At 45.6% G+C, this 15,622-nt stretch overlaps 1 protein-coding gene across 5 annotated transcripts in view; it reads right to left on the bottom strand.

The window, feature by feature from the left end:
- The window catches only part of LOC124125370 (protein capicua homolog), a 55,763-nt gene that overhangs the window by 36,719 nt on the left and 3,422 nt on the right, over window positions 1-15,622 (bottom strand). For all 5 annotated transcript variants that reach the window (XM_046488679.2, XM_046488681.2, XM_046488682.2 and 2 more), the window contains exon 2: window positions 8,129-10,807. In XM_046488679.2, coding sequence (XP_046344635.2) covers window positions 8,129-10,793 — 2,665 coding nt within the window. In that variant the 5' untranslated portion in view covers window positions 10,794-10,807. The remainder of the gene's footprint in view (window positions 1-8,128; window positions 10,808-15,622) is intronic.

The raw sequence follows: 15,622 nt of genomic DNA, 5'->3' as shown, positions 1-15,622 counted from the left end.
ATCACAGTATAACTGTACACACGCCTTGTGTCCTTACATCTCAGTATAACTGTACACACGCCTTGTGTCCTTACATCACAGTATAACTGTACACATGGCTTGTGTCCTTACATCACAGTATAACTGTACACACGGCTTGTGTCCTTACATCACAATACAACTGTACACATCTTGTGTCCTTACATCACAGTATAAATGTACACACGTCTTGTGTCCTTACATCACAGTATAACTGTACACACGTCTTGTGTCCTTACATCTCAGTATAACTGTACACACGTCTTGTGTCCTTACATCTCAGTATAACTGTACACACCTCTTGTGTCCTTACATCTCAGTATAACTGTACACACGGCTTGTGTCCTTACATCTCAGTATAACTGTACACACGTCTTGTGTCCTTACATCTCAGTATAACTGTACACACGGCTTGTGTCCTTACATCTCAGTATAACTGTACACACGTCTTGTGTCCTTACATCACAATACAACTGTACACACCTCTTGTGTCCTTACATCACAGTATAACTGTACACATGCCTTTTGTCCTTACATCACACTACAACTGTACACACGTCTTGTGTCCTTACATCTCAGTATAACTGTACACACCTCTTGTGTCCTTATATCACAATACAACTGTACACACCTCTTGTGTCCTTACATCACAGTATAACTGTACACACGGCTTGTGTCCTTACATCACAGTATAACTGTACACACGTCTTGTGTCCTTACATCACAGTATAACTGTACACACGCCTTGTGTCCTTACATCTCAGTATAACTGTACACACGCCTTGTGTCCTTACATCACAGTATAACTGTACACACGCCTTGTGTCCTTACATCACAGTATAACTGTACACACGGCTTGTGTCCTTACATCACACTACAACTGTACACATCTTGTGTCCTTACATCACAGTATAACTGTACACACGTCTTGTGTCCTTACATCACAGTATAACTGTACACACGTCTTGTGTCCTTACATCTCAGTATAACTCTACACACGGCTTGTGTCCTTACATCTCAGTATAACTGTACACACCTCTTGTGTCCTTACATCTCAGTATAACTGTACACACGGCTTGTGTCCTTACATCTCAGTATAACTGTACACACGTCTTGTGTCCTTACATCTCAGTATAACTGTACACACGGCTTGTGTCCTAACATCTCAGTATAACTGTACACACGGCTTGTGTCCTTACATCTCAGTATAACTGTACACACGTCTTGTGTCCTTACATCTCAGTATAACTGTACACATGGCTTGTGTCCTTACATCTCAGTATAACTGTACACACGGCTTGTGTCCTTACATCTCAGTATAACTGTACACACGTCTTGTGTCCTTACATCTCAGTATAACTGTACACATGCCTTTTGTCCTTACATCACAATACAACTGTACACACGGCTTGTGTCCTTACATCACAGTATAACTGTACACATGCCTTTTGTCCTTACATCACGCTACAACTGTACACACGTCTTGTGTCCTTACATGATTACATCACACTACAACTGTACACACCAGCTCGTCACCAATCACCCTGATTAGCAGGGTGCGTCACCAATCACCCTGATTAGCAGGGTGCGTCACCAATCACCCTGATTAGCAGGGTGCGTCACCAATCACCCTGATTAGCAGGGTGCGTCACCAAATCACCCTGATTAGCAGGGTGCATCACCAAATCACCCTGATTAGCAGGCAGCGTCACCAATGATCCTGATTAGCAGGGTGTGTCACCAATCACCCTGATAAGCAGGGTGCGTCACCAATGATCCTGATTAGCAGGGTGCGTCACCAAATCACCCTGATTAGCAGGGTGCGTCACCAATGATCCTGATTAGCAGGGTGCATCACCAGCTCGTCACCAATCACCCTGATTAGCAGGATGCATCACCAGCTCTCCCCAATCACCTAATCTAATTCTAACTGAATCAGTGACAGGGTCAGGTAACCAAAGCTAGTAAAAAAATACAGAAAAACACAGAATGTCTAAAAATATTAATAACCCAAATAAACTTCATTGTTCATAAATGGTACAGAGATAAATACTGCTTCCCTTAATTCAAGAGTTAATGTGAGTTTTGAGATACCTGAACAATGTTTGGCATGTACACCAGGTCTCAAGGATGAGGAAGATCAACTTGAAAGTACTCCTAGTTTCTACTTCCAAAAGAATTTCAAGTGCACATTTGTAATCTATTAATCTGACATACTGTATTTCCTTGTTTAACAATAACATAACGAGAACAAAGATGACTTCCCCTATGATGACAATAATTTCTCTGAAACTGTTTTACGATGACAAAGATGACTGATACAAGTCCTGACCTGCTTCACGTCTGCCTGTACAGGGATAGCTTGAATTATTGACTTGGAACACATTAATGCTACAGAAGGACTGACTTTCATTGAACATGGATAACAAAAATATATATGAAAGTAATTAATTGTCAATTGCTGTGCTTTTGCATTATTGTGATTATGGCTCAGGTGTTTTGTGAAGAGTGCTGCTAACTGTCTACATGGATCTCTGTGTAACATGCCTTTAGTTCGAAAGTGCCTTGCATAACAGCCTGCTGAAACCTAGATCTGTTTAATTATTGTAAGCATTTGAACAGATGTTGTGCCAGTGTTGTGCAAATGATGCACAAGTGCACACTCTAAGTGCAAAATTACACTGCAGCAGTAACTAGGCCAACCCAAAGCCTCCCTGCAATGTCTGCACATCCTGCTGATGGCTTATGTAGATTACAAACTGCATTCTCACTGAAACACTGACTACATCATCAACAGCCAATCAAAAGAGTTCTTTCATCACAACCAACCAATCAGACTACACTTGTGCACTCGGCTCTAAAGTGAAAACTGTGATGTCAGCATATAGCAGCCAATCAAGTGACAGGACAGCCCTGAGTGAGGATAATGAAATGCATGGAGTCTTCCCAGCTGATCTCAGCCACTACAGCTAGAGCAAGCTGAACACCAAGCTCACATATTTTCACAACCAACCCCCCAAAAAGAAACTAAAAACAATTCAGGAAAAAATTTGTGCAGATTCAATGTGTGATCACACAAATAACACTCAATAAACGAGAACTGCAGGAAGGGTGGAACTACTGCAGAAAATGGTGTTCACCAGTTATTTAGGTCACTCTAATTGTGAGTCTGTGGAGAGACGAGGCTAGCCAGCAGTGTTAGTTTTCACACCTACTTGCTTAAAAATCACTTTGGTTATGTCAGCACGAGGCCAAGCTATCCTCATGCAGCTATAACAACCTGCGCAATAAGTGCACACTCATGTGACAAGGGATACCTCCACTGAAGTATGCAGTCCCCAAGATGACTTATGTCTTGTTGTAATTTCTTATAAGGAAGTAGAATATTTCTATGCTGTCATATCCAAAAATGCACTTTAACTTGAAACAAACATGGCACTGATAGTGGTGAGTAAGTGAGTAAGCTTTACTTAATGCCGCATCAGTAATTTTGCAGCTATTCTCGGGGAATCCACATTTTCTAAAACAATATGAGGAATGTCAAGTGGTTTTTGATTACTACTAAAACCCTTGTGACATTCTAGGAAATTCATTTTCTTGTCTCACAGTCTCTACATGGCTGCAATGTTGTTGACGTGGCAGTAAAATTGAAGCTAAATCTTAACCCACTCATTCTCATCATGTTCATATTACAAATAAGCCTTGAAGGCAACAGTTACCTTCAGATATAAAATATATTGATTAATGCTATTACCAGATCACACTGATTCCACACAAACATGGCACACATGTTGGATGCATAGTTTGACCACAATGATTCTACACGAACATGGCACACATGTTGGATGCATAGTTTGACCACAATGATTCTACACGAACATGGAACACATGTTGGATGCATAGTTTGACCACAGTGATTCTACACGAACATGGCACACATGTTGGATGCATAGTTTGACCACAATGATTCTACACGAACATGGCACACATGTTGGATGCATAGTTTGACCACAATGATTCTACACGAACATGACACACATGTTGGATGCATTGTTTGACCACAATGATTCTACACGAACATGGCATCCATGTTGGATGCATAGTTTGACCACAATGATTCTACACGAACATGGCATCCATGTTGGATGCATAGTTTGACCACAGTGATTCTACACGAACATGGCATCCATGTTGGATGCATAGTTTGACCACAATGATTCTACACGAACATGGAACACATGTTGGATGCATAGTTTGACCACAATGATTCTACACGAACATGACACACATGTTGGATGCATAGTTTGACCACAATGATTCTACACGAACATGGCACACATGTTGGATGCATAGTTTGACCACAATGATTCTACACGAACATGACACACATGTTGGATGCATAGTTTGACCACAATGATTCTACACGAACATGGCATCCATGTTGGATGCATAGTTTGACCACAGTGATTCTACACGAACATGGCACACATGTTGGATGCATAGTTTGACCACAATGATTCTACACGAACATGGAACACATGTTGGATGCATAGTTTGACCACAATGATTCTACACGAACATGACACACATGTTGGATGCATAGTTTGACCACAGTGATTCTACACGAACATGGCATCCATGTTGGATGCATAGTTTGACCACAGTGATTCTACACGAACATGGCACACATGTTGGATGCATAGTTTGACCACAATGATTCTACACGAACATGGCACACATGTTGGATGCATAGTTTGACCACAATGATTCTACACGAACATGGAACACATGTTGGATGCATAGTTTGACCACAATGATTCTACACGAACATGGCATCCATGTTGGATGCATAGTTTGACCACAATGATTCTACACGAACATGACACACATGTTGAATGCATAGTTTGACCACAATGATTCTACACGAACATGGAACACATGTTGGATGCATAGTTTAACCACAATGATTCTACACGAACATGACACACATGTTGGATGCATTGTTTGACCACAATGATTCTACACGAACATGACACACATGTTGGATGCATAGTTTGACCACAATGATTCTACACGAACATGGCACACATGTTGGATGCATAGTTTGACCACAGTGATTCTACACGAACATGGCACACATGTTGGATGCATAGTTTGACCACAGTGATTCTACACGAACATGGCACACATGTTGGATGCATAGTTTAACCACAATGATTCTACACGAACATGGAACACATGTTGGATGCATAGTTTAACCACAATGATTCTACACGAACATGACACACATGTTGGATGCATTGTTTGACCACAATGATTCTACACGAACATGACACACATGTTGGATGCATAGTTTGACCACAATGATTCTACACGAACATGGCACACATGTTGGATGCATAGTTTGACCACAATGATTCTACACGAACATGGCACACATGTTGGATGCATAGTTTGACCACAATGATTCTACACGAACATGGCACACATGTTGGATGCATAGTTTGACCACAGTGATTCTACACGAACATGGCACACATGTTGGATGCATAGTTTGACCACAATGATTCTACACGAACATGGAACACATGTTGGATGCATAGTTTGACCACAATGATTCTACACGAACATGGAACACATGTTGGATGCATAGTTTGACCACAATGATTCTACACGAACATGGAACACATGTTGGATGCATAGTTTGACCACAATGATTCTACACGAACATGGCACACATGTTGGATGCATTGTTTGACCACAATGATTCTACACGAACATGGAACACATGTTGGATGCATAGTTTGACCACAATGATTCTACACGAACATGGCACACATGTTGGATGCATAGTTTGACCACAATGATTCTACACGAACATGGCACACATGTTGGATGCATAGTTTGACCACAATGATTCTACACGAACATGACACACATGTTGGATGCATAGTTTGACCACAATGATTCTACACGAACATGGCACACATGTTGGATGCATAGTTTGACCACAATGATTCTACACGAACATGGAACACATGTTGGATGCATAGTTTGACCACAATGATTCTACACGAACATGGCACACATGTTGGATGCATTGTTTGACCACAATGATTCTACACGAACATGGAACACATGTTGGATGCATAGTTTGACCACAATGATTCTACACGAACATGGCACACATGTTGGATGCATAGTTTGACCACAGTGCAGTACAACATGCATCAATACATCTCCCAGACCCAGAAGACATACAAACAAGGTTCCAGTGAGGAATAAAAAATAAACTTCACATGTATCTATTTATATCAATCATGTCTGACATTATGCTGAAATGTCCTATGAATCCTAAAGACAATATTTGTGTAGAACCTACAACACATAACTGAGGTTTCCCATTCCTTTTTCCTTCTCTAAAGCTTGTAAACTGACACTTATTATCATTATTATCTTCAGTTTGGAATAAGAAAGGAACGAGGGTACCATCTTGCTGTGTGCAAGGTCTAGAGCGATGGTTCCATGTTGTTCATCTACATTCGGGATGAGCTCATTCAGGGACCTAGGACCCACAACACTGGAGCAGCTAGCTGCAGTACACAAAGACCTGGATGAATGCCTTCATCAATAAGTCTCAGAAGTAGACCAGCCACACTGGGCTGCAGAGTCAGATAGTCAGCAGGACATATTCCCATTCATAGTGCCAGAACGATTGAAAGAGATCCGTGACAGCCAGGATACAAACTGTTTCCATGGAAATGACATATGTAAAAATAATACTTAATCAGCAGCACATCATTGTGTGCAAACATTTCTGAAGAAACAGTCTTGTTAGTAGATGAACTATCCAAAGTGAACTAACAGCTCTGTCACTGGCATCTCAGAATGAACTGTTGGAGCTAATGGATGCCACGTTATGGATGAACATGACACACACTCAAAAACCAAACAACAGCCAGGGTAGACACCACTGGTCAAATACAACTGGGCCATAACATAATAAGAGGCTTATTTAGAGCAACCAGATTACAGGAGACAACAACTAGTCCAAATAGATTTTCACTAGTTTGGACTAGCAGACAAAGGCGGTGTCTATCCCTTAATGTGCTGTCTGTTACATATTCTGTCATGTTCATCGTTGTCATGCCCACCTCTTGACCCCTACTGATGATGGTAATCCAGAACACAGCACCTGATTTACGTCCATCAAATGTCACTGGAACAGTGGAGGTCAGTCAGGGACATGTTTTGTCCGCATATCACGTCACACCATGGATAAGTAACTGGATGTTGGGGACTGTTTAATAACACAGTAACTTCACAATTACGACCACTTGAAACTCCAAGTGTCAACTTAGTATCACTGGTCTGGTGCTCACTGATGAACGCCAACATATCTGTCTGTCGCTGTGACCATACTGATAACACTAAGGCCTATCACACCTTCAAACAAAGTAACTCTACTTTCTTGGACAATTTTCAAAATGAAGCATGCATGCATCAGTGTTTTAACTTTGATAAATTTAGGGTGCAACTTGGTTTAGTCTGGTGCAACTAGCTTTTCACGTTAACATGTACCTGGTTCAGGTTTTACATTCAAGTTCGTTAAACCGTCCCTTGCATCAGACATTGGTACGAATCGTACAATGTGGTCCATCATATAAGTATAATTATTTCCTATATTTCAGTCACCATCAACCAGTCACAAGAATAGAAACATTGTGTACACAGTAATGCAGCTAGGATCGATCTAGACATTCTCATGGGCTGAAATTCGGCCCCTATGTCTTCAAAATTGGAATATCCCATTTCAGTTTATCATACATTTTGACTGAATATGTTACATCTTTGTATATGTGTCCTAGTTTGACATCACTGCATTGACTGCTTCAGGACCTCTGAATGTAAGAACATAAGAATACAGAAATACTCTATAATTTGGTACAAAAAGATGAGTCGTTTTCTCCAATTTCCCCTCTACATGTATTTAGTTGAAATTCCCAGATACATCTCTATGTAGGGAGACTCGTTTGGTCTGGGAACACTGCAAATGGAAGAGTTCTTTCTACAATGTTGAGTGAAGCTATGAAATATTGTCAACACTTACGTTCTGAATGGTCTTCCCTCATGTGATTGGTTCTCTCTGCTGGGGCGGCTTCCCTCGGGTGGTCATTCACTGGTAACACTGGCAACAGCGTGGATGCTGTTGGGTGCACGGCTCCAGCGGGGTAACTTGACCCCTGCTGTTGACCAGCATTTGGTGTAGCTTGGTGTAGCTGTTGTTGCAAGGTGGTATGTGCTTGGCTGACAACTGTATTCTGGGAAAGAGTGTTATGGGATACACTTACACTCGCCCGACTGGTCAGCTCCATCGGAACGTTAGAATGTGCATCGTGGGCACGTTCCTGCATCCCATGATGCAACTGTTGTTCATATTCCTGGTGCGAGGGTCGAGGTAGTCTCCCACCATTGATATGATCAGGCAATATGGCAACATGTCTATCAGCCACATGGTCCATGGAGTGACTCTTTCCTGAAACCATGCCAGAATAGTTCCTCACCCCAGTCTCAGAATATGCTCTCTGTTCCCTCCCTGCATGTGCCTGTTGCTGAGACACTGTCACAAATGCCGTTTCCCTGGCCATCTCAGCATTGTGGGCAGCAAGACGCTGCTGAATTGTCGAAGTGAGAATCGAACATGCACCGGTTGGATACAAATTCTGTCTTGTATGTGCAGAATGTGAAGAATGTTGATCTGGTGTCTTTGGTGGCTGAATTTCAATTCCCGAATCTTCACTCACAATGGAGTCCTGTCGAGTAGCAATGGACAAACTCCTGGGTTTGGGCAAGACATTAGGGTCAATGACATTAATCTTCGGCTGGAAGGCAGATGGGCCACCTGAAGATGGAGGAAATCTTGGTGTGACTGGGGATACATGTTCGGACGAGGTGCTGGACTTGGAGGTGCCAGCACTCCATGATCGGGAGGGCGAGGTAATGAAGCCAGGGTTCTGGGGGTTGGTGTGCGGGGAGATGGGGGTGAATGATGTTGACCCACTTCTGTAGATGGCGGAACCTGGGGGTGATTGGGCTGACAGACGTGGCGAGATGGGTGTCTGCGGTGTCGGAGAGAAGGCTGGTGTCGTTGACCGAGAGTTGCCCAATGAGACTAACATATTGGCTGCCTCCTTCTCATCCATATCAAACTGATGCTGTAGCAGTCTGTCATGTTCAGTTTCACCTTCTCTTGATTGGTCTGTCCACTGAATCTGGCCTTCTTTCATCTCCCCTTTCCGACACCCAGGGAAAGTTGGAGCTTGACGAAGACTCTTGCCTTTCAGTGATAAATGTCTTGAACAAAAACCTCGCCTCTGAGACTCTTTTGTACACCCTTCTTTAGAGCACAACCTTCTCCATTGCTTTCCATTGAATTTTTTCCGTATTCCATTAGGAGTGGACACAACATCCCCTTTCTTGTATTTTGTTGTCAGGGGAGATCGAGGAGTACTCGACCGACTACTCTCTGTGGATTGGGCACTCCGACTGCGTGCAGATTCACGTTTTTTAGGAGGCTGCTTGTTGCGTTCACGTCCATTCTGTGAACGAGCACCTGGTGTTGCACTGCCTGATCTAGGTGTACTCATTCCAGAAGAGTCAAAGCTCAGATTCTCTGCTGTCATTTCATCTTCAGACGAGTCATTTTTATCAAAGCTTGCTATACTAGCAACGCTTGATGCAGGCCTCTCTATTCTATAGACTCCTCCACCAGGGATGGGCTGATACATGTGCTCCGGCTCGGAGAAGTTGTCCTCCATATCCTCATACCATGGAGGCTGGAGGAGCCGGATGTTGGCCCGAGTCACCCAGCAGTCTTCAGGCTTGTTTTCGGGTTTGTTGTCCAAGTGTATTTTATACATAACAGGTGCATTTTTCTTCTCCATCACAAAACCTTCATAGAAAACATTTTCTTCAGAACTGATTCTCACACACACTTTAGTTCCTATGGAAACCAGCATCCCCATCGGGGAGTTGTCTGATATGATGTCACACAATGGGGCATTCAAGATGTCGTTGTAATAGATTACAGTCTTATCATCAAAGCAGATTCCAATGTGTCGATTCTGACGAATCTGCTTCACAACACCAGGCTGGAAAACAGTCTCCCTTTTAGCAAGAACACGTTGATTCTTCCATTCATTTAAGTCAATAGCAGGTCGTTTTGGTGGAGGTGACACCACAAGTTCAGGCTCAATATCATTTGCTTTACGTTTTTTGGGAGGCTTGGCTATTGCTCTAACAACCTGCAGCTCAGTTGGAGACTTCTCGATACCTGAATCCCCAGGAGTATCCACAGGCTCTGGTTTGGGCATGTTGCTTGGGGTGACGGGCAAGCTGGTGGCCAGTGACACAGAAGACGAGGGCTTCGCCATTTCAGAGGCTGCCTCCTGATCAAGCTCCATACCAACTTTCTTCCCAGCCCGAGGTGTGCGTGTACTTTTAAGACTTGCTGCAGGAGTTGGCTTCTTTGCCTCAGACTCTTTGCCAGCATTCCTCTGACTTTGGCGTTTGGCCGTCTGCTCCATCTGTTCGTCTTTGCCTTTTGTTTCTACTTCAGTGTTGTTCTCCTGAATGGAAGACTCCTCAGGAACAGGGGCTGGGCTTTCAGATGTCTGATTGGCATTTCTGCGTCTGGATTTGGTTTGTCTGGGGCCTGTTGGTGAAGAGCTGTTAGATCGACCACGCCTGGTGCGACTGTCGCTACGTCTTGTCATCTTTTAGGCATGATCTGCAATGCACAAAAACTATCATCAAAAATCTACACTGAATAACAGTATATTTAACATGTCATGTTGAAGAATAAGTATGTTTACACATCGCATCATTCATACTGCTAGAATGTTCAAGAAAAAATCACTGAAACATAACAATGAATTTGTCAACCATGTTTACTACAGCTTAAGTGTCCATTTGTTTTTAGCCCCCAACAAATGAATCTATGGTCAAATCAATACGATTAAAATGTTGCGTCACATGGGTTGTGCCATGTACACTGTGACATAGTGTCTCCCCACCCCCGTGTTGTGCCATGTACACTGTGACATAGTGTCTCCCCATCCCCGTGTTGTGCCATGTACACTGTGACATAGTGTCTCCCCACCCCCGTGCTGTGCCATGTACACTGTGACAGTGTCTCCCCATCCCTGTGTTGTGCCATGTACACTGTGACATAGTGTCTCCCCATCCCTGTGTTGTGCCATGTACACTGTGACAGTGTCTCCCCATCCCTGTGTTGTGCCATGTACACTGTGACATAGTGTCTCCCAATCCCTGTGTTGTGCCATGTACACTGTGACATAGTGTCTCCCCACCCCCGTGTTGTGCCATGTACACTGTGACATAGTGTCTCCCAATCCCTGTGTTGTGCCATGTACACTGTGACATAGTGTCTCCCCATCCCTGTGTTGTGCCATGTACACTGTGACATAGTGTCTCCCCATCCCTGTGTTGTGCCATGACGTACACTGTGACATAGTGTCTCCCCATCCCTGTGTTGTGCCATGTACACTGTGACATAGTGTCTCCCCACCCCCGTGTGGTGCCATGTACACTGTGACATAGTGTCTCCCCATCCCTGTGTTGTGCCATGACGTACACTGTGACATAGTGTCTCCCCACCCCCGTGTTGTGCCATGTACACTGTGACATAGTGTCTCCCCACCCCCGTGTTGTGCCATGTACACTGTGACATAGTGTCTCCCCACCCCCGTGTTGTGCCATGTACACTGTGACATAGTGTCTCCCCATCCCTGTGTTGTGCCATGACGTACACTGTGACATAGTGTCTCCCCACCCCCGTGTTGTGCCATGTACACTGTGACATAGTGTCTCCCCACCCCCGTGTTGTGCCATGTACACTGTGACATAGTGTCTCCCCACCCCCGTGTTGTGCCATGTACACTGTGACATAGTGTCTCCCCATCCCTGTGTTGTGTCATGTACACTGTGACATAGTGTCTCCCCATCCCTGTGTTGTGCCATGTACACTGTGACATAGTGTCTCCCCACCCCCGTGTTGTGCCATGTACACTGTGACATAGTGTCTCCCCATCCCTGTGTTGTGCCATGTACACTGTGACATAGTGTCTCCCCATCCCTGTGTTGTGCCATGTACACTGTGACATAGTGTCTCCCCACCCCCGTGCTGTGCCATGTACACTGTGACAGTGTCTCCCCATCCCTGTGTTGTGTCATGTACACTGTGACATAGTGTCTTCCCATCCCTGTGTTGTGTCATGTACACTGTGACATAGTGTCTTCCCATCCCTGTGTTGTGCCATGTACAGTGTGACATAGTGTCTCCCCACCCCTGTGTTGTGTCATGTACACTGTGACATAGTGTCTCCCCATCCCTGTGTTGTGCCATGTACACTGTGACATAGTGTCTCCCCATCCCTGTGTTGTGCCATGTACACTGTGACATAGTGTCTCCCCACCCCCGTGTTGTGCCATGTAGACTGTGACATAGTGTCTCCCCATCCCTGTGTTGTGCCATGTACACTGTGACATAGTGTCTCCCCATCCCTGTGTTGTGCCATGTACACTGTGACATAGTGTCTCCCCATCCCTGTGTTGTGCCATGTACACTGTGACATAGTGTCTCCCCACCCCCGTGCTGTGCCATGTACACTGTGACATAGTGTCTCCCCATCCCTGTGTTGTGCCATGTACACTGTGACATAGTGTCTCCCATCCCTGTGTTGTGCCATGTAGACTGTGACATAGTGTCTCCCATCCCTGTGTTGTGCCATGTACACTGTGACATAGTGTCTCCCATCCCTGTGTTGTGCCATGACGTACACTGTGACATAGTGTCTCCCCATCCCTGTGTTGTGCCATGTACACTGTGACATAGTGTCTCCCCACCCCCGTGTTGTGCCATGACGTACACTGTGACATAGTGTCTCCCCATCCCTGTGTTGTGCCATGTACACTGTGACATAGTGTCTCCCCATCCCTGTGTTGTGCCATGTACACTGTGACATAGTGTCTCCCCACCCCCGTGTTGTGCCATGACGTACACTGTGACATAGTGTCTCCCCATCCCTGTGTTGTGCCATGTACACTGTGACATAGTGTCTCCCCACCCCCGTGTTGTGCCATGACGTACACTGTGACATAGTGTCTCCCCACCCCCGTGTTGTGCCATGTACACTGTGACATAGTGTCTCCCCATCCCTGTGTTGTGCCATGTACACTGTGACATAGTGTCTCCCCATCCCTGTGTTGTGCCATGTACACTGTGACATAGTGTCTCCCCATCCCCGTGTTGTGTCATGTACACTGTGACATAGTGTCTCCCCATCCCCGTGTTGTGCCATGTACACTGTGACATAGTGTCTCCCCATCCCTGTGTTGTGCCATGACGTACACTGTGACATAGTGTCTCCCCACCCCCGTGTTGTGCCATGTACACTGTGACATAGTGTCTCCCCATCCCCGTGTTGTGTCATGTACACTGTGACAGTGTCTCCCCATCCCCGTGTTGTGCCATGTACACTGTGACATAGTGTCTCCCCATCCCTGTGTTGTGCCATGACGTACACTGTGACATAGTGTCTCCCCACCCCCGTGTTGTGCCATGTACACTGTGACATAGTGTCTCCCCATCCCCGTGTTGTGTCATGTACACTGTGACAGTGTCTCCCCATCCCTGTGTTGTGCCATGTACACTGTGACATAGTGTCTCCCATCCCTGTGTTGTGCCATGACGTACACTGTGACATAGTGTCTCCCCATCCCCGTGTTGTGCCATGTACACTGTGACATAGTGTCTCCCCATCCCCGTGTTGTGCCATGTACACTGTGACATAGTGTCTCCCCATCCCCGTGTTGTGCCATGTACACTGTGACATAGTGTCTCCCCATCCCTGTGTTGTGCCATGTACACTGTGACATAGTGTCTCCCCATCCCTGTGTTGTGCCATGACGTACACTGTGACATAGTGTCTCCCCATCCCTGTGTTGTGCCATGTACACTGTGACATAGTGTCTCCCCACCCCCGTGTTGTGCCATGTACACTGTGACATAGTGTCTCCCCATCCCCGTGTTGTGTCATGTACACTGTGACATAGTGTCTCCCCATCCCCGTGTTGTGCCATGTACAGTGTGACATAGTGTCTCCCCATCCCTGTGTTGTGCCATGACGTACACTGTGACATAGTGTCTCCCCACCCCCGTGTTGTGCCATGTACACTGTGACATAGTGTCTCCCCATCCCTGTGTTGTGCCATGTACACTGTGACATAGTGTCTCCCCATCCCTGTGTTGTGCCATGACGTACACTGTGACATAGTGTCTCCCATCCCTGTGTTGTGCCATGACGTACACTGTGACATAGTGTCTCCCCATCCCTGTGTTGTGCCATGACGTACACTGTGACATAGTGTCTCCCCATCCCCGTGTTGTGTCATGTACACTGTGACATAGTGTCTCCCCATCCCCGTGTTGTGTCATGTACACTGTGACATAGTGTCTCCCCATCCCCGTGTTGTGCCATGTACACTGTGACATAGTGTCTCCCCATCCCTGTGTTGTGCCATGACGTACACTGTGACATAGTGTCTCCCATCCCTGTGTTGTGCCATGACGTACACTGTGACATAGTGTCTCCCCATCCCTGTGTTGTGCCATGTACAGTGTGACATAGTGTCTCCCCACCCCCGTGTTGTGCCATGACGTACACTGTGACATAGTGTCTCCCCATCCCTGTGTTGTGCCATGACGTACACTGTGACATAGTGTCTCCCCATCCCCGTGTTGTGCCATGTACACTGTGACATAGTGTCTCCCAATCCCTGTGTTGTGCCATGTACACTGTGACATAGTGTCTCCCCATCCCTGTGTTGTGCCATGTACACTGTGACATAGTGTCTCCCCATCCCTGTGTTGTGCCATGTACACTGTGACATAGTGTCTCCCCATCCCTGTGTTGTGCCATGTACACTGTGACATAGTGTCTCTCCACCCCCGTGTTGTGCCATGACCTACACTGTGACATAGTGTCTCCCCATCCCTGTGTTGTGCCATGTACACTGTGACAGTGTCTCCCCATCCCCGTGTTGTGTCATGTACAGTGTGACATAGTGTCTCCCCATCCCTGTGTTGTGTCATGTACAGTGTGACATAGTGTCTCCCAATCCCTGTGTTGTGTCATGTACAGTGTGACATAGTGTCTCCCCATCCCTGTGTTGTGCCATGTACACTGTGACATAGTGTCTCCCCATCCCCGTGTTGTGCCATGTACACTGTGACATAGTGTCTCCCAATCCCTGTGTTGTGTCATGTACAGTGTGACATAGTGTCTCCCCATCCCCGTGTTGTGCCATGTACACTGTGACATAGTGTCTCCCAATCCCTGTGTTGTGCCATGTACACTGTGACATAGTGTCTCCCCATCCCTGTGTTGTGCCATGTACACTGTGACATAGTGTCTCCCCATCCCCGTGTTGTGCCATGTACACTGTGACATAGTGTCTCCCCACCCCCGTGCTGTGCCATGTACACTGTGACAGTGTCTCCCCATCCCTGTGTTGTGCCATG

The sequence above is a fragment of the Haliotis rufescens genome, unplaced genomic scaffold (assembly GCF_023055435.1).
Source record: "Haliotis rufescens isolate VD_foot unplaced genomic scaffold, xgHalRufe1.0.p SCAF_18, whole genome shotgun sequence".
NCBI lineage: Eukaryota > Metazoa > Mollusca > Gastropoda > Lepetellida > Haliotidae > Haliotis > Haliotis rufescens.
Note: the sequence above shows the minus strand (reverse complement) of the source record. Positions and strands in the feature narration are given on the sequence as shown.